The sequence below is a fragment of the Pteronotus mesoamericanus genome, unplaced genomic scaffold (assembly GCF_021234165.1).
Source record: "Pteronotus mesoamericanus isolate MK-2021 breed Mesoamerican mustached bat unplaced genomic scaffold, CSHL_Meso_final contig_171, whole genome shotgun sequence".
Lineage (NCBI taxonomy): Eukaryota > Metazoa > Chordata > Mammalia > Chiroptera > Mormoopidae > Pteronotus > Pteronotus mesoamericanus.
The window spans coordinates 812,026-831,454 of NW_026555070.1; the positions used below are offsets into that span (position 1 = coordinate 812,026).

A 19,429-nucleotide genomic window follows, 5' to 3' on the forward strand; every position below is an offset into this window, starting at 1 on the left:
CTTCTTTTATTTATGCTTATTCATTAAAAGTGTAATTCTAGAAAGCAATAAGGATATCCATATGCAAAATAATAACCTGGACTATAATAATCGGTTTTATGTATAAATAAAAAATTGAATTAAAAGGAAAGATTTTTTCCCCCCCTGCAAGTTTGAGCCAAAAACATGGGTGTACAGTTTTACATGGCAATATAGGGTATATTAAAACACATAATGCCACCATCTCTAAAACAGTTTTTGGCACATTCATTTTTCTTCCCTTGCTTTTTGCTCAGATGGGTTACCCTCAGCCTGGTAGATCTTGAAAACTTGGTGAACTTTTACTTTTCTTAATATGCTAATTATAATGAGTTTCTTGTTTTTTCAACCAACAGGAGGATGAAATTTTGAACAGATCACCAAGAAACAGAAAGCCTCGAAGAGAGTGAAATTATCTTAAGAACTTGATCTGTGATTTCCTCTCCCTCCCCTTCTCCTGCAAATGGGGTCCTAGGAGAGGACCTGGCACACCTTCCGTGGAAACTCAGAAAACCTCCAGATGTCACCTTCAGCAGTTTCAGTCGAACACTAGCCCGTGTAATGTTAAACATCCAGCAGTAAATAATCGCAGTTGTGACAAAAAGGACCTGTTATGTAGAAAGAAAGCATTTAACATAATGGTCGTGAAATGTAACATGAAGCTACTAACTTGTATTTTTTTGTTGTTAAACATCTTTTTTTTAAAAAAAAAAAATAGAGTCATAGAACTTTGCCAATCTTTAAAATCTTGGCCTAATTTAATATATTAATGTGTCCATGCAGAAATAACACCAACTTTTAGAAATGCTAGAGGGATGAATTGCAGTTTTTACAACCGATTTTGCTTAAGTTGATATTACAAAACATTCGAGTGTCTCTGTCCCCTAAAAGTGATGATCATGTTTGATGTGCAGTTGTTTGTGGTTATAATCTTGTGTTACTTGCTTCCATTGCCCAGTTCCTCCTAAGGAAATTGAGAAGAGGGATTTATGGAAGCCCAAATTTATATAAAGATTCTTTTAAAATTGTATTAAAAACGCACATATAAAAAGAAAAAACTTCTCACTTGATGTTGGTTGACCATAAAGTGTGTGTGTTCTTACGCCCTTGGAACAGCTTAGTTCACGGACAGCTTTGCAGTTAGTGGAGGAGGTGGCATAATACAGCATCCAGGCCTTGGTACTCTACACACCAGGAGTATCTGGGCTGCCACCTTCTTGAGCAGATGACTGTGTAAGGACCGCTACTAGGACATACGAGCTTGAGGGTCGAGGCAGGTATTTTCATCCCGTCTTCCACTGCGTTGGCACTTGTTTTCCCTCCCCGTTGCCCCAGATGCCTAGCGCTCTGCTCTGCCCTGCGTTTTCTTCACAGCACAGCTTGCTGTTCATTGCTGAACATGCTTATAAGCTCTGCATAGTGTTAAGCTTTATTGTGATTATGTGTGTTTCTTTTTTTAAACGGACCCACACATTTCCAGGGTCAAAGTACAGGATAGAATACTATCTTTTATTTTTTTCCATTTCTTTTACTCTGTGTGAAGGCTGTAGAAGTCTAATCCAGAGGCGAGCCAGTTCAGAATTAACTGTCATTGAACACAGGCTAAAAGTACTGATGGGAGGAGTGGCATAGAGCATGAGTTACCTGATTTTTGTAGCTGCTAATAAACCTTTTACGTTTTCATTTGAAGTTCATGTAATAGTTGCATCTTAAATTACATGATAAAACAGTCCTGTTAAAAATAAATTTTTTTTTAGTATGTGGCTTATAGAAAGATTTTTTTTAAGTGATGGTAGGTTTGTTTTTTCATACGGAATGCAGACGGGTGCTATCAGAGCCTCTCCCTCGTAACAGTGGAGTGATCTCATTACTACAACACACTGAAGTGTATTCAGAATCAGATGTTCTTTAAGCTGTATGCTTTCTTCAGAGGTGTTTCAGATGTACCGATGATACTGTTCCTTGCACTGAAAATATAAACACTCCAGAGTGTTTATATTGGGTAGATATTGGGGAGGAAATATATTTGTAAAAGATTAAGGCTGTATCTGTTTATTTTGTTTATCTTCATTTTTTTTTGCTGGTTCACTTAAATTCTTATGAGGGTGGGATGCATTTTTCTTGCTGTTCAATGCTTTATTCTTTTCATCTGTTGTTCTGTGGTCACAGTGACCTTAGCTATGTAGCAGACTTTCCCAGATGTACTGAGTGTGAATAAACAGTTACTTAGCAAGACCTGAAAATACGTCTGCAGGTTTCTCCTTGAAGTAAATGTGTGGGATCATTGTATTGCCAGAAACTGCCATCTTCACTCTCCATTGGTATTTCATGCCTCACAGTTTCTTCCGGCTGAGCTGTGGAATGACAAGTGTAAATCAGAGTTCCTTTGCCTTTCCAGGGTTATTTAGCAAAGTTTGTCCAAAACAAAACAAGCCTTTTCTTGGTTTTCTTTTTCATTTTGTTCAAGGTGCAACCTCTTAATTAAATGTCTGATACATTAATGAATGAACAGCTGCAGTTCTCGGCTCTTTAAAAGGCACTTGCATTGAGTTTACGTGCTGGTTGTCTCCTGTTGTAAAATGCCCACTCCATCAGATGTGTTCTTCAGTTTCTCTTGTCCACAAAATACTTTCCACTTCTCGCAAATTGTCACATTACTAAATGGTATTACATTAAAACCCTGTGTCAAGCATCTGCTTTTTGACTGAACTTCTTCATAATAACCTTTAATTTGTGTGTTTTACTGTTTCAAAGTGGGTTAATTTTTCTTTAATCGGCCACTACACGAGAGTTTGCTAATATATAGAAACTACTATGAACGATGGAATAATTATACTCCCTTGAAATCCACAGGAATTACGGGTTCCACGACCCCCAAAGATACCAGAATCCAAAGATGTTCAGATGCCTTATATAAAATGATGCATAGTATTTGCATATAACCCACACACAATCTCTCATATACTTTTATCTTTAGATAACTTATATGTAGTACAATGTAAATGCTATTTAAATAGTTGTTAAGCTGTATTGTTTAGGAAATACAACAAAAAAGTCTGTACATAGTACAGATGGAACCAGCAACCATCATGGGCCTAACTCAAGATTTTCAACCTTTTTATCTCACGCCACACATAAACTACTAAATTTCTGGAGCATACCAAAAAATATGTTTTTCCCAATCTGACCAAAAAGTATAATTTCGATACATTCACATCTGAAAACTATTATTGTGTTGGCTGTTGTCATTTTTTGGGGCAATCTAAGGGAAAAGAGGCCAGCGCCCCTGACTAAGTAGTAATGTATGTTTTAAAAACCCCTGCAGCGCACAGGTTGAAAATCACTGGCCTATCTATATAGCACATGTCAGCAGTGATGGCACTTTTTTCCAAATATTTTCCATCCTTGGTGATTGATTGAGTTTGAGAATGGAATCCTCTGATACTGAAGGCCAACTGTACTTTCTCTCACCATGTGGATTTGGTCCAGTCAATTCAATGGAAGTTTTGCCTCCTTTCATGCAGGATTGGGGTTCACTGGGGTTCAGTACTTTCTGTTGTATGAGAGGGATGACAGTTGAGAAAGGGAGGGGTAATTTATAGATAATTTTCTTTAAAACTTATGGGAATCATTGAACTTTTAAATTTTTATTAGAAAAATTTTTGTTTAGAACCATACTTCATGTTTACATGTTCATATATATTTCAGGGATGTTTTTGAAAGTTAAGCCAAAACCCTTTTTTAAATGTGCTAGTGACTTTTGGCCTGCTTCCGGAAGAGAAATAGACAAAATGTAGTACGTACATTACTATTCTTTTTCCTATCAAAATAATCCTGGTGTAAAGTTTGTATGTTAAAAGACTCGTAAGAAGCAGGACCCGTATTACGGCATTTGTGAGCTCTAAGCACTTGTGCCTTGGTAGGCCACTTGTAAATTTTCACTGCATTTGTATAAAAACACTATTTTAGTAAATCCTCATTTTTTATTTTTAAAATAAAACATTGTCATGGGTCCTAGTAAGAGGTTGCTGTACCAACTATTTGAGCTACAGTGATGGTGCCTAGCAACGTTCAGCCTCCTGGCACCTCCTTTTTAACTTTCTGGCAATGAAGGTAGATCTCTTGGCCCAACACAAACTATATAGTTTGATTGTTAACTCATCGTTCCTGTATTTTTTTTTTTCCTAGTCTCCCTCCCCATTTGACTGCTAGTTATAACACTGGAGCGTAATTGCCTTTGGTTGGATTCACTGGCTCAATTTTACCTAAAAAGACCATCTTTTATTTTTAGAGGGGAAGACGGGGAGAGGGAGAAAAACATCAATGTGTGGCTGTCTCTCGCAGGCTCCCTACTGGGGACCTGCCCCGCAACCCAGGCATGGGAATTGAACCGGCGGCCCTTTGGTTTGCAGGCCTCAATCCAGTAAGCAACACGCATCTTTTAAATGCGAAGCTTGCAAGCCGAACTCCCCGGTTTTGAGTGAAGCGTCATCCTTTGCGGTTCTCGTCCCCACTAAGAGAGCTAGACTCTCCCCAGATCCTCCTCCTCACGTGTGCTAGGGCTCTTATTTTTTTGTAAGTAGTACCTGAAGTTTTGAAAATTTTTATATAAAAGTGGAATTGACGGCCCAAACGATTCAGAACGGTGCAGGAGGGAATCTTTCTCAGTTGACTCGTGAAACTCTGACCAACTAAGAGGCTGGATGTAAGGAATGAGGTCGAAGAAAAACAGCTGACTCTAAAAAAGCGTGGCTACTTTTGAGTTTATCTGAGCCAACTTAAGAAATGCTGCCGAAGACGAGAGTGGTGAAGCGCCGTGGTGCCGGCCGGTGCACTTACTGACCAGCTCTCCACCGCGGACCCGGAAGGGCCTGCACGTTGGGGGCGGTGTTCAGGGCGGGATCCCGTCCGTCACACTTGGCTGGGTGCCCCGGACGGAGGCCCGCCCCTTACTTGAGAGTTCCTTTTAAACTCCGCTCGGGAGCCCCGCTGCGCCTCCGGCGTGCTTGCCCCCGCCCCTCGGGCGGCCCGCTGTTCCTATCCTGATTGGCCGCAGTCCCTGCTCATCAGCCGTGACGCCGGGGTCGCCTGCCGGGGGTCCCGCCCTCTTCCGAGAGCCCTGAAAACAATTTTAAGATGGCGGCGACGGCGGCACGGAAAACAATGGGCCCGGGGCGGCGGGGCCAGGCCGAGGTCTGAGGTGGGCAGCGAGCGCCGGCCGGGGTCGGGCCGAGCGGGGCCGCAGGAAGACCCGCCGCCGCGCGCAAGCCCGCTCCGCAGCTCGCGGGGCTATGGCGCGGCCGTGAGGCAGCCGGCCCCCGGCGGGGAGCGGAGCCCGCAGTTCCAGCCGGCCTGAAAGGCTTGCCCCGGGCCCGGCCCGTGCCGCCCGCGGCCCATGGTGCTGCCCACCTGCCCCATGGCGGAGTTTGCGCTGCCGCGGCACAGTGCGGTCATGGAGCGCCTCCGCCGGCGCATCGAGCTGTGCCGGCGCCACCACAGTACCTGCGAGGCCCGCTACGAGGCCGTGTCGCCCGAGCGCCTGGAGCTCGAGCGCCAGCACACCTTCGCCCTGCACCAGCGCTGTATCCAGGCCAAGGCCAAGCGCGCCGGCAAGCACCGGCAGCCGCCCGCCCCGGCCGCCGCCCCGCCGCCAGCCCCGGCCCCGCGCCTCGACGCCGCCGACGGCCCGGAGCACGGCCGCCCCGTCGCGGTGAGTAGGGCGCGGGGAGTGGAGACACTGCCCCTGGCGCCGCCCGCGGCGCTCCGAGACCACCGGGTGCCTCCAGTTCCCTGGGCCTGGCTCCGTGCGGGCGAGCCTGGCAGGGACTGAGCGGTTGTCACCTGCGGCAAGTGGTGTAGTGGCATTAGTGTAGGAAAACAGGACTGTAAAGACCTTACATTAAGGCGCTGGTTGGGAAGGCTGGTGAACAGCAGCTGAAAGGTTTTCCTTCCAGACTTGATTCCGAAATTTTGAGAACTTTCCTTAAACACACTAGCCTTAGAAAGCCCGTGACAGTGGCCTCATTTATCCTGCAGATGTTTATTGGGTTCTCGCTGTTTGCTGGTTCATGCTTACGTATGGAAATCGGTCAGCCTTCATTTGATCAAATCTAACTGTTCTGAATGGAAACATCCGAAATTTTCGGAAACCTTTGAATTGTATAGTCAGCCCTGAAATTTGTGAACTTGTGATTCCAGCAATATTGTGGACAATCCTAGTTTTCATTTATAAGCCTATTTAAAATTTCTGATGATATTAGAGATTTTGTTAGTAAATTATTATGCCCTTTGGGTTCTCAGTAGCTACTTGGGGGATATGTTGGTTAGAGGTTTTCTTTCCTGAAACTGATTTATGAAAGGGAGAGAACAAAGGGCGTTTTGTTGTTGTTGTTTTCTTGGTAATGTAAAGTTTAAAACAACTATTACCAATCTAATTTGTTCTGTACATTTTTCAATGCGTGCCTTTCTTACCTTTCGCCTGGGCTGTGGCCCATCCCTAACTAGACTTCAGGCATTTGGCCCCTCTTTCCGTCTCTAAATGCTGGGTCCCCCACAGGTCCTGTCATCTGGTTGACTTATTTCCTGTATTCTCTCCCACTAGTCTGGGGTGCCAGATGTTTCATTGATTATTGCTTATTGACTAGTCAAATCTTCTGGTCCTCACTTTTCTCATCTGGAAACTGCAGATACGTTTAGCTTTTTATTCTCTAGGATTCTTATAAGGTTCAAAAGAAATGATTATGGAAGTAAAAACATTTTCACACAAGGAAAGGACCTTCCTCCAACCTTTCAGAACCCTGCCATCCTTCACATGTAGCTCATCTTTCCTCCCCTTGAGGCGAGTTTCTGACTACACTAGCCCACAGCTATCAGAACCGTCTTTGTCAGAACATTGAGGAAACTTGTCTATGCTGTTTATTTTTAGCATGTAGTCACATACGACTTTGACCACGTCTTTCCAACTAGACTGGTAGCCCCGGGAGGCAGGATGGGGTCGGACTCGGCATTCCTTCCATGACCGAGGCTCTCAGCACAGGTTTGTTGAGTGTTGGATCTCAAACTTGTTAATACTTAGTAATTATCCTCCTATGTGCTAACCTCAAAAAGTGAAATGGCTTAATTTCATGATGCCTTTACTAACAACTCTTGTTTTAAGAGAAGACTTGAAGAGTGGGGGGCGGGGGCTCCTTCCAATATAAGTAAGTAAAGCTCCTAAAAATCTTAATTTACATGCAGATAGTCACCTAAAACACCCTTTGGAGAAAGTATATTAGTGATGATTGAGTTTGTTTAAAGAGAGTGAGAGTTTAGACCCTACATGATATTTTTAGTCCTGAATTACTGGCCTGGAGAGAAATTTGGCTTGTCCTTTGAGGATAAATTGATTCTCAATGTGTTAGAACTTGAACATAGCTTGTCAGCTATTTCTTTGGGTGTCGGAGCCGAATCAGATGTGCTGTGCTGTGCTGATGTCTTACCCCATTCAACCTTGAGCCATGGATTTCACGAGTTTAAACTTCAACATGGAAGTATCCTTCTCTCCCTACTAGAAAGAGGGCCCCGTTCACGTCAGTGTCCAGGGGGGTCTAGCGAAGCCCTAGGCCGAAGGAGGAGGGTCGGACAGGGATGACAGCCATGGGAGGGTCAGTGTCGCTAAGAAAACAGCAGTGCTTTCTGTGTCAGCCGCCCCTTCAGGGGGCAAGAGTCCCTACCTGGGTAGGGTTTGGGCTTGGGTAGAGGAGAAGGTGCCTCTCCATTATTGCTATTTTTGATAATTGAAAAACGTATTCAATCTAATTAATACCCCTTACGTAAGGAACGTTCCCCTTATTTCCCAGTTGTACCGCAGCCCCGTTAGGCCGCTCTTCCGCAGCCCCAGCCACCGCCCACAAAGCCGTCTGTACCGCTGAGCAGGAATCGGATTCACTCGCAGAGTTCACCTGCAGGTTCTCTCCCTCCTGGGCGATCCCACCACAGCAGAGTCTTCACCACACTATCCACTCTGTTAAAGGTGGGACGGAAACACGGGTTCCACTCCACCTAGGTGTCCAGGGGCGCCCTCCTTAGGGGTTCGTTGTGCTGTGTGCTCTCACACAGTGTAATAGCGGGGGTGGACCTCTCGGTAGGAATGCTAGATTACAGTTATGTGCTCACTTTACGGAAATACTCATTTTGTAATAAAAATAGTCTTTTACAATAGCTTGAACATTTTAATAACTTAAAACGCTCAGGGTTTATGCCTTGTCCCTTTATCCACGGTGGTTCTTTTGCTGCCTGCTCCTTCGAGCAGTTGCGATAGTCTGCATAGAAATTGGACAGTTGCATGCCAAATTTTCAGTTTCCTGGAAGCTGCCTTCCCTTCTTAACTTAGATGTGCAAAATTTTTATTTGTACATAATATAGAACAGCCAAACCTTCACAAATATTACAGAGAACATCTACGTATTCTTCACTTACATTCTACCCACTGTGACCAGTGTACCGTTTGCTTTCTATTTGCTTGCATACCAGCCCCCTCTCCTCCCTCCACTTCTCTCCCTCTCTCCCTTTTTCTCTCTCCCTCTCCCTCGCTCTGCTTCCCCGCTCCGCTCCGTGTCTCCCCCATCTTTGTCCTCCCTCCCTCTCCCCCCTTTGTCTCCTTCTCTCCCGCCTTCCCTCTCTTTCCCTTCCCTCCCTCCCCCTCTTCCTTTCTCTTCTCCTTTTCCTCTTCCCTCATTCTTTCCTCTCTCCCCCTCTCTCCTTCCTCCCTCTCCCCTTCTTCTCCTCTTCCCCTCCCTTCTCCTCTCCCCTCCCCCTCTTCCCCTCATCCCCACTCTAAAACTTGTTTTCTGAACCACCTGAGAGGACACTGCTTATTACCGCATGGCTCTTGACGCCAAAACACTCCACACACCAATGTGTACCTGACCTTCTAAGAGTTAGGAAAGATGTGTAGATTTTTAATAATGATTTTATAGACTAAAAGTATGTAAGAATTATGCAAATAACAAATTATTTCCAGGGAGTAGGCATTTCTGAACATGAAACAGACACTGTACTGTAGTCATGTGGGTTAGTTTTAGAGAAAAGATGACTAATGTGGCTTGAGGAACCCATCTCTTCCCATAATGCCTGGGACCTCGTCCTAGCACCTTTTCTTCTTTGTCTTCAGTATTCCTCTTTCCACTACATCTTTCCCTTCAGCTCAAAAGCACAAGCAGATATTCTTTCTTTTGTCTTTTCTCACCCTCAAAATAGTATTTCATCTTCTTCCTTCCCTTTGCCCTTTTCACCGAATTTCCCACTTACTCATGAGCCCATTGTGATTTGCCTTCTACCTCTTCTACTTTTCTGAAGTTGCCTCTTTAAAGGACACCAAAGATGGAGTTGCCAAATTTAGTGGCTTCTTAGTCATCATTCTTCTTGACTTCCTCCTTCTTAAGACTCTTCTGTTAGCTTCCACCCTCTTCTGATTTTCCTTCCAGCTTTCTGTTTTTTCTCAGTCTCCTTCCTGCTGTTAAAAATCATGCAACAAATATTTGAGTGCCTACTGTGGGTCAGAGCATATTTTAGGCACTAGAAATACAGCAGTGAACAGGACACATTAAAACTCTGTTCCCAAGGGGGAAGAGGTCAGTAATTTTAAAGATGAATTTTTAGTTGTAATAAATGCTAAGGATAATGAGAAGGGAAGTGTGATGCTGAGTGATTTAGAGTAGCAGCTTTAGAGTAACAGGAGGTTACCAGTCAGCGGAGAGTCTGCGAACCTTCCAGGTAGACCCATCAGCACGGTCTCTGAAGCAGGAACCTTCTGAGCTCGCATGAAGAGCAGAGAAGAGGTCAGTGTGGCCAGCAGGCAGCGGCGGGGGAGGGGGGCGGTGGTCTGCGAGGATCAGGTCCGGTGCAGTGGGGGCAGTAGCAGGATCTAAGCAGACACATGATGTGATCCGATTTAGTTTTGAAAGGTCTTTCTGGTGCTCCACGGGGGCTGGCGGCGGCAGCGGGGTGAAGGGGAGGCAGGCCCTGGACAGCTCCTGAGGGCAGAGGCGCCTGACTTGTCAGGACCAGATGGATTGGAGGGGAAAGAGCGAGCGAGAGTCGAGGGAAATTCCGAATTAATTTTCCCCAGCAACTACATACTCTACTTTTTTCCCTCAGCCTTCTTTTCCGGGGTAATGTCATCGACTCCTTCACGGCCTCAGCTGTCACCTATAGTAACGAGAGTCTCCAGGGCTCTCTTGGAAGTTCAGGTCCACACTCCAGCTGTCTCCTGGGCATTCCTGCTTTGATTTCCCACATGCCCAAAATAGGCTCTCCCTTTTTCCTGCCAATCTTTCCTTCCTTTGGAGTGTTTTTTTCTGAACCCAGGCATCCTACATAGAGACCTGGGAATTGCCGAGTCCTTCCTTGAACTTCCAGCTTTTAGTTGGTCACGTGTTCAGCCACCATGGAGCTCCTGCTGGGATGGTACAGGAGCTGTGTCAGCAGCCTAATGGGAAGGAGGTAGAAATTGGGTCATTGCAAAACCATGTTGAGGACTTCAAAGCCTGTGGGAATATTGGGTGGGGGTGCCTCTTTGGGTGAAGTTTGGAAAGCTTTAAAGATTTGGCTTTTAGCCCTGGCTGGTGTGGCTCAGTAGATTGAGTGCTGGCCTGTGAACAGAAAGGTCACTGGTTCAGTTACCAGTCAGGGCACATGCCTGGGTTGTGGTTCAGATCCCCATGGGCGTGAGAGAGGCAACCAATCTCTGTATCTCTCATATGCTGATGTCTCGCACCCTTTCTCCCTCCGTTGCCCTCTCTCTAAATAAATAAAATCTTTTTAAAAAAAAAGTTATGGCTTTTAAAATGGGTCTTAATATTTTGCCAGATGCTTTTCCCAAAAGGTGTTCCAGGGAACTCTAATTTTAGGGGCTGTATTAAGAGTCCTAGAGTTGAACAAATTTAGAAGACGTTGGAATAAACAACTTAAACAGTTTCCTTTATTTAGGACATTTCCAAGCCTTTAATGTACTAATATGCATGGGGACCTGAGCTCTTAGCAAGGGGCATGTAGTAGGTCTCTGAGCTCTCTGGGAAACAAAGCAAAAGCACAAAATTGTGGCAGTGAGTAGTGCTTTGAATTTGGGGCTTAAAGTGCCAGAGGCTAGATGGTAAAGCTGGAAAGGTGGGTATCAAGTAATGAAAAGCCATATTTTTGATTTTGGATTTTTGGACTAAATAATCTTGAAGCATTATGAACTGCCTCACACATTTTTATGTTGACATCCAAAGTTTTTCATCCTAAGTTTTTAAGCTTATTAAAAATTATAATGTATTTGTTGTGCTGCTCAATTGTATACCAACCCACCATAACTGAACTTATTAAATGAAATATATGAAATAAGAAATTTATGTAACACACAGCCTTACAAAATGCTACATATATTTAATTTAATGTTAATCAGCTATTTTAAAAAGAGAAAATAAAATGGGGAAAATGCTGTTTATAGTTGCAAGGGATGTAACTTTCAAATAATTATAAATACTAACATTTAAAAATAAAAGTTACATCATTTTTTAAAATCTAGCCAGTGAAATCCGAATAACTTAACAATTTGCTTTCATCAGTCATTTTTTAAAAAAGATTTTGTTTATTTATATTTAGAGAGAGGGGAAGGGAAGGAGAGAAACAGCAACATGTGGTTGCTTCTCACACGCCCCCCTCCGGGGATCCGGCCCGCAACCCAGGCATGTGCCTTGACTGAGAACCGAACCAGCGACCCTCTGCTTCACAGTCCGATGCTCAGTCCACTGAGCCACACCAGCCAGGGCTCATCAGTCATTTAATGAATGCTTTTCTTTAACAGAAATTTAAAATCATTCCTTTTTTTCCTGGAACTTGCATTCCTTTTACACTGGTCCCCCATAGTTTTATACTAACATACTGAATGCTTGCAAGTCCTTTTTTTTTTTTTTTTTTTTTTTAAGATTTTATTTATTTATTTTTAGACAGAAGGGAGGGGAAGGGAAGGAGAAAGGAGAGAAACATCAATGTGTGGTTGCCTCTTGCCCCCGCCCCCCCACCACTGGGGGTCCGGCAGGCAATCCAGGCACGTGCCCTGACAAGGAATCAAACCGCCGACCCTGTCGTTTTCAGTCCGGCACTCAGTCCACTGAGCCACACCAGCCAGGGTGCAAGTCTTTTTGTTTGATAATTCTAGTATATTCTTTCTAAACAAAAAAAGTATAAAAATGGACATTAAAAACTTCAAATTACTTTGACATAAAGCTCTATGCAAACCTTAAAAAAAATTTTTTTTAAAGAGAGAAAAGCATCTGTGTGTGAGGGAAACATCAATTGGTTGCCTCCCACAAGCATTTATAAGGTTCTGTGTATGTTACAAATGTTTATTTCAATAAGTTGAGTTATACTAGCACACAACAGAAGGAATGCATTATAAATTTTTATAATTATTAAGCAAAAAAGTGCAAGTTAATTAGAAGTGCATTCTTCTCTGGCCAGTGTGGCTCAGTTGGTTGGAGCATCGTCCTGTAACCTGTGGGTTCGATTCTCATTCAGGGCACATACCTATGTTGTGAGTTGATTTCCTCGTCTGGGTGCATACCAGAAACTGATCCTGATCTAGGCAACTGATTGGCGTTTCTCTCTCACATTGATATTGCTATCCTCTCTCTCTTCCTCCCTCCCCTCTCTTTCCTTTTTTTAAAGATTTTGTTTGTTTATTTTTAGAGAGGGGAAGGGAGGGAGAAAGAGCCCCCTCTACTCTCTTTAAAATAAATGAACATGTCTTCAAGTGAGGATAAAAAAAGAAAAAGAAAAAAAAGAAATGCCTTCCTTAATGAGATGGATGAAGCTCCCCCTTCCTCATTTTGTTCACATACGTGTGGATGAGTATTACTTCTTGATCAAATTATAGTTCTCAATTTTATTTCTTTTTTTAAAATTAAAGCCCCATAAGCCCTTGTTTACATAAATAAATATAAAGGAAACGAAGAAATTCATAGCAGTGTTACTTGATTTTTCAAAACTTGAGTTGTATTCCAAAAATTACATGTTATGTCATCAAAAATTAATTTACTAATTAGCTGACAACTTGGTTAGGTGCACCTTTAATTTTATTAAAAGCAATGAATTAGAAACTGTGTGACTTATAAAATGATTAATCTAGTCATTAGTCATTCACTTTCTCAATTATAAAGAAATATAACACAAAATGTTCAAATCTTATGAATTGATTTTTTTAAACTTAAAAATTTTATCAGTTGCTTCTACCTATTATTCTTTCACACAGTGGTACCTCATTTAACCTAATATACCCAAAATTGGTTGGGAAAATCAAAATACTGTTTATTTCCATATTTAGATATATTTTCATCAAAACCTTAGAGCTGCTACTAGAACATGTTTAATGCGGAAAATGTCTGCTATATAACCCAACTGGCAAAACCAGTCTTGTCTCCATTGTCAAATTAGCCAAATCAGACTCAGTTTCCTCTCAGAAAAAGTTTGAACTTCATTTTTTAACTGTAGGAATACACATCCCCATGACAGCCACTGGGCCTCTGAGTTCCAAGGGAAGGTGTTCGAAGAATGGAGCCTTGTCACGGGTTTTGTTGCCCATCAGACAGGGCGCGTGGCCTTCATATTTCTTACCCAAGTTCTCTCTGCTGTCTCAGGTGGTGTTCCTTCAAAAAAGCTGTACGTTGTTGCATTAGTTTGAGGGTAGAAGAGAGAGGTAGGTAGGTAGGTATGTATGTATGATTTTTGAAGATTTAATTATTTATTTTTAGAGAATAGGAGAAGGGAGGGAGAGAGGGAGAGAAACATCATGTGAGAGGGAAAAAACATCGATTGGTTGCCTCTCCTCCCCGTGTCCCCCCACCCCCCGCCCCGGTCCCCGAGCACCCAGGCATGTGCTCCGACCAGGAATGGTTGTGGTGACCTTTCACTTTGTGGGACACCACCCAACTAACTGAGCCACACTGGTCAGAGCAAGAAGATGGATATTTTTAATTGGAAAAATATCATAACTCCTGCTGCCCACTCTGTGGCATATCTGAATTCAAAGCATCGTAACTCACAGGCCAAACTTAGGCAACCTGAGTGCTCAGGGCCTTTAAAGTCAGGGGAGAGCTCTTCTGCCCAGCTGAGTGGCAGGAGAAACTAGTCCAGGGTGAACATTTGGAGGAGCATGTCGTTGGGTGGCATCGGGCACATGGATGAAGCCCAAAGGACTTGGAATGCGGTTCTTTGAAAACAGCCTGATTTCTCTTAGTGTCTTTCACATGTATGCCCTTCCCCAGTCTTACAACGTCTGACATCTCCTTCCCATTCCGAGATCAGCTCATGGGTCAGCATCTCCCCCGGACCCCTTCCCTGAGCCCCTCCTCATGCTGGGCCAGGTACTTAAACTCTGTCCGAACCACCACACTGAGCTGTCGTCGGTGTGCTTGCCTGCTCTCCATTAGCCTGTGTGCAGCCTGAGAGCAAACCAAAGTCTGGCACCATCCTGGCCACATATTTGGCAGTCAGCAAGCGTATGTTAGTGTTACTGTAGAAGGAGCTCTGAGTTGGGAGTCCGAAGCTGTCTGTTTTTTAGGCCGGGATCATTTCAAAAGTGGTAGAGGTAAAACAGTGAGCCCAGAGTTGTACCCTTATGTTCGTTGCAGTCTTGTTCACATCACCAAGAGGTGGACACAGTCTTGAGTTTCCATCAACAGATGAATGGATAAAGAAAATGTGTATACACACAGTGGAATATTATTCACCCTTAAAAAGGAAGGCATCACGTTATATGATAAAGCATGGATAAACCTTGAGAACAGTATGCTAAGTAAAATAAGCCAGTTGCATAAAGACAAGTATGCATGATTGTACTTACAGGACATACCTAAAATAGTCAAAACTCTTAGAAACAAAGAAGAAAGCTAATTGCCAGGGACTGGAGGGAAGGAGAAAGGGGGAATCATTTAATGTGTATAGAGCTTCAGGGTTTGTTTTTGTTTTTGTTTCTAAGCTTTTATTTATTTTTTAGAGAAGCGTGAAGGGAGGGACAGAAAGAGGGAGAGAAACATCGATCAGTTGCCTTTCGTGCCTCCCCAAATGGGAACATGGCCTATAACCCAGGCCTGTGCCCTGACTGGGAATTGAACCAGTGACCTTTTGGTTTGCAGGCCGGCACTCAATCCACTGAACCACACCAACCAGGGCGAGCTTCAGTTTTGCAACATGAAAAAGTTCTGGAGGTTTGTTGAACAACAATGAGTATACAGTTTGCGCTATTGTACTGTACATGTAAGAAAGGTTAAGATGGTAAATTTTATGATGTGGGTTTTGACCACAATTTTTTAAAATTTTAAAAATTTAAAAAAGACAAAAACTGTAATTTTACAAACCACATACTCTGAAAATTTTCTAGCAATTATGTTTCTTTTCTTAACATAAAAAAATTCAATTATAGTTGATATACAGTATTATATTGCAGGTATACAACATGTAACCTACAAGGTGATCACCCCAACAAGTCCAGTACCCACCTGGCATCATACATAGTTACTATAATACTATTGCCTATATTCCCTATGCTGTACTTTATATCCCTGTGACTATTTTGTAAATACCAATTTATACATCTTAATCCCTTCCCTTTTTCACCCATTCCCCATCGCTCCTCCCATCTGGCAACCAGCAATTTGTTCTGTGAATCTATGAGTTGTTTCTGTTTTGTTTGTTGTTTTGTTTGTTTTAGATTCCGAATATAAGTCAAATCATGTGGTATTTTTCTTTATGCTGACTTATTTTACTTAGCATAATACGCTTTAGGACCTGGGGTCCATCCATGTTGTCACAAATGGCAAGATTTTTTTTTTTTATAGCTGAGTAACTAACATTCCATGGTGAGTGTGTGTGTGTGTACACCACATCTTCTTTGTCCATTTGTCTGTCAATAGACATATAGGTTGCTTCCATATCTTAGCTATTGTAAATAATGCTGCAATGACTATAAGGATGCCTGGGTCTTTCAAATTAGTGTTTTCGGTTTCTTTGGATAAATATCCAGAAGTGAGATTTCTGGTCCTTCTTTGTCTCTTGCTATAGCCTTTGTTTTAAAGTCTATTTTGTCTAATATAAGTATTGCTACCTCAGCTTTTAAAAAAAAATAATTTGTATTTGCATGAAATACCTTTTTTCATTCCTTTACATTCAGTTTGTGTGTGTCTTCTGATCTGAAGTCTCTTACAAGCAGCGTATGTATGGGTCTTGTTTTCTTACCCATTCAGCTACCCTAAGGGTTTCTTGATAAAGGCAATGAAATTAGACTGGAGTCATTTTAAAGTCAAAGAAAGAGGTGGTAGATTCTGATTCTCTGCCTAAATATGCATATAAAACAAGGAAAATGTTTATATCTATGTACCTCTATCACTACATAATACCTTTATTGTTGTATAGTTTAGAATAAAGTCTGTTAATCTAAACAAAAATAAGTAGGCCTTGTGTCTCAGGGAAGAAGGGTGCTGGTAATGAACAGAAGAAAGTTAGTTCAATATTCTCATGCAGATGGGATAAAGCTAATTATGGTCCAGGAGTCAAAAAACCTAAGTGCAGTGATGGTTTTGTCTTAAAGTAATTGTATGGGTTTAGGCATGACACTTACTCTCTCTGCTTCAACTTCCTCATCCTTAAAAGGTGTTAAGGGAAAAAATTTCTAAGAGACCTAAGATTGTAAACTAAGTGGAAAAATTTTATCTCAAGCAGGTAACCCAATCTAGCGCAGTGCAGGCTATGAGAATTGTGGTTCAGGGGAGGAAGAATAGGGTGGTTCTTCTAAAGCCAGAAGGCCACAGACCGTCTCTTCCCTTATAGGAAAGCAAAGTCGCTGAGTGTTGCTGATTGGCTGATGAGGTCAGGACCTCTCTGTGCAGGAATCCCGGAGCTGGCTGGAGGTGATCGACTGTGTGCTCGGGCAGCTGTCTTGGGATTCTGCCTTCAGCTGCTTCTGCTACGTATATAGCACTCTCCTCCTCATCCACGTTTGTTCCTGTGGTTTTGCTTTCCATGGTGTCAGTTACCCATAGTCAACTGTGGTCTGAAAATATTAAGTGGAAAATTCCAGAAATATACAGTTCATAAGTTTTAAATTGAAATTCAGCCATTGACATAGTCATGGCTTGAGGACCCGTAGTCACCCAAAGCAGATGGTCCTCCTGATGTGGCCTCAGAATGTACATAGTAGCCTTCATTCAGCTCCCTTCATCTCATCATGTAGGCGCTGTATCATCTCACATCATCGCAAGAAGAAGAGTGAGTATAGTACAGTAAGATATTTAGAGGGACTACATTCCTATAACTTGTACAGTGTACTGTTATAATTGTTGTATTTTACTATTAGTTATTAATCACTGTGCCTAATTTATAAGTTAAACTTTACCACAGGTGTGTATTTGCAGGCCAAAAAAAAAAAAAAAATGTATAGGATTTTGCACGACCTGTGGTTTCAGACATCCATTGGAGGTTTTGAAATGTATCCCCCATGAGTAAGGGGGGACCTACTGTATATGATGTGCGTGTCCTGGGATCATGGCATCTAATCAGTTCTGCTTTGATAAAAGTAACTCAGCTGGTGAGGTCAAAAGAAAATTTTTAAGGACCAGACTCTTTAAATATAATGTCATTTAGTCCTCACAGCACTGTTACAAGATAGATATGATTCTGTCCAATTTTACATGTAAGGACACTAAGATTCATAGGTTAACTTGCCATGGTTGGCATCTCAGTGGTAGGGCCAGAATTCAAATCAAAGTCCAGTGCCAAAGCTTTTTACCTTTGAACTCTGACATTTAGATTCTGTCAATGAGGTCATATATGAGGAAGAACTTCATAAAAATTAGAAGTTTTTTAGAAACAAATTTCTTGTTAATGTATTATTTTCACTCAAGACACTCTCTGCGGCAGAAGGGCATATATATCAGACTCACGTGGAGCAATTCTTTTTTAAAGATTTTATTTAGAGAGTGAGGAAAGGAGGGACAAAATCATCAATGTGTGATTGCCTCTCACACAGCCCCCTACTGGGGACCCTGCCCGCAACTCAGGCCTGTGCCCTGACTGGGAATCGAACTGATGACCCTTTAGTTCACAGGTTGGCACTCAGTCCACTGAGCCATATCAGCCAGGGCTACGTGGAGCACTTCTTAATTATACATCTCCTTGCCTCTTTCCTGTTCCACCTCTCCCCTGACTTTTATTTCTTATCACTGCTAAAATGAATCACTGTTATTGATGGGAATGTTACATCCCTCAGCTGTGTGGGGTTAAGTTAAATGTTACCTCTCAGTTCTTCTCTCTCTAGGTCATATTTGTAAACCCACACCCTTGCTGTAGCTTCATAGCATGTAGAATATATACTTCTCCAGCTCTTGATTTGGGGCTTGGACTTAGGACCTGCTTTAGCCAATTGGGTATTGATGAGAGAGATAAAAGGATATACCGTATATATGGAACAAAATTTTTTTGACATTCCGAAAACAAAATCTTGGAAATATTTTTAAAATAAGAAACGTATGTGTGAACTATATATATGAAATATAAGTAATTTTCCCAAAAAGTAAGGAAAAAAAATACAAAGTGGATGAAAAATAGAAAAGAAAATCAGAGAACCAGTGTAGGAGATCCAACATCTGAATGATAGAAATTACAGGAAGAGAGAAAACAGGGAGAAAATGATTAAAAATGTAGTTTGAGAACTGAGGGGAATGAGCTGCCAGATTAAAAGGGCACGTTGTACCTGTCACTGGGGAAGAAAATAGACCCATCCCAGTCATACAGTTCCTAGGCACTGGGTTTAAAAGATTTTACAAGCTTCCAGGGTCGGGAGGGTACTAGGTCACATATCAAGAATCAGAATTTCTTTGGACTTCATAGCAGCAACACAGAAAGTAAAAAGGTGGTAGTACAATGCCTTAAAAATTCTGAAGGAAAATGATTACAAACCTACAATTCTATACCTAGCCAAACTATACAGAACAAGTTATAGAATAAAATAATTTTTTGAGGTTAATGATTTAAAAAATTTTAACTGTCACATACCCTTTCTCAAGAAGCTATTCCAAGAAGTACCCCACCAAAATTGAAAGAATAAATCAAAAAAGAGTAAGACAGAGACAGGAAGCAGGAGACCAACACGAGAGGTGACAAGGGGTCCCTTGGCAGGTGGTGAAAGGGACCCCAGGATGACAGCCGTGCACTGTCACCCCAGGAACAGACTCACTACCCAGTCCCCCAATTCCATCGAGCCATCTTCCTAACCCGAGGACAGACGCCCGGGAGAACCTGGCCCAGACTCTCGGGAGGGCGCGCGCAGGGGTCCTCGGGGCCCCGAGAGCTGCGGGCGGCCACGTGGGCTCAGGAGCCGGGCCCGGAGAGCAGCCCC

General features: G+C 42.6%; 2 protein-coding genes across 3 annotated transcripts in view; both read left to right on the forward strand.

Moving 5' to 3' along the window:
• The window catches only part of CANX (calnexin), a 33,829-nt gene extending 31,379 nt beyond the window's left edge, over positions 1–2,450 (forward strand). For both annotated transcript variants that reach the window (XM_054566270.1, XM_054566271.1), the window contains exon 15: positions 375–2,450. In XM_054566270.1, the coding sequence (XP_054422245.1) occupies positions 375–428 (54 nt within the window). In that variant the 3' untranslated portion in view covers positions 429–2,450. The remainder of the gene's footprint in view (positions 1–374) is intronic.
• Positions 2,451–5,363: 2,913 nt separating this feature from the next.
• The window catches only part of MAML1 (mastermind like transcriptional coactivator 1), a 46,329-nt gene continuing 32,263 nt past the window's right edge, over positions 5,364–19,429 (forward strand). Inside the window, exon 1 of the mRNA XM_054566272.1 lies at positions 5,364–5,728. Within this exon, the coding sequence (XP_054422247.1) occupies positions 5,414–5,728 (315 nt within the window). The 5' untranslated portion in view covers positions 5,364–5,413. The remainder of the gene's footprint in view (positions 5,729–19,429) is intronic.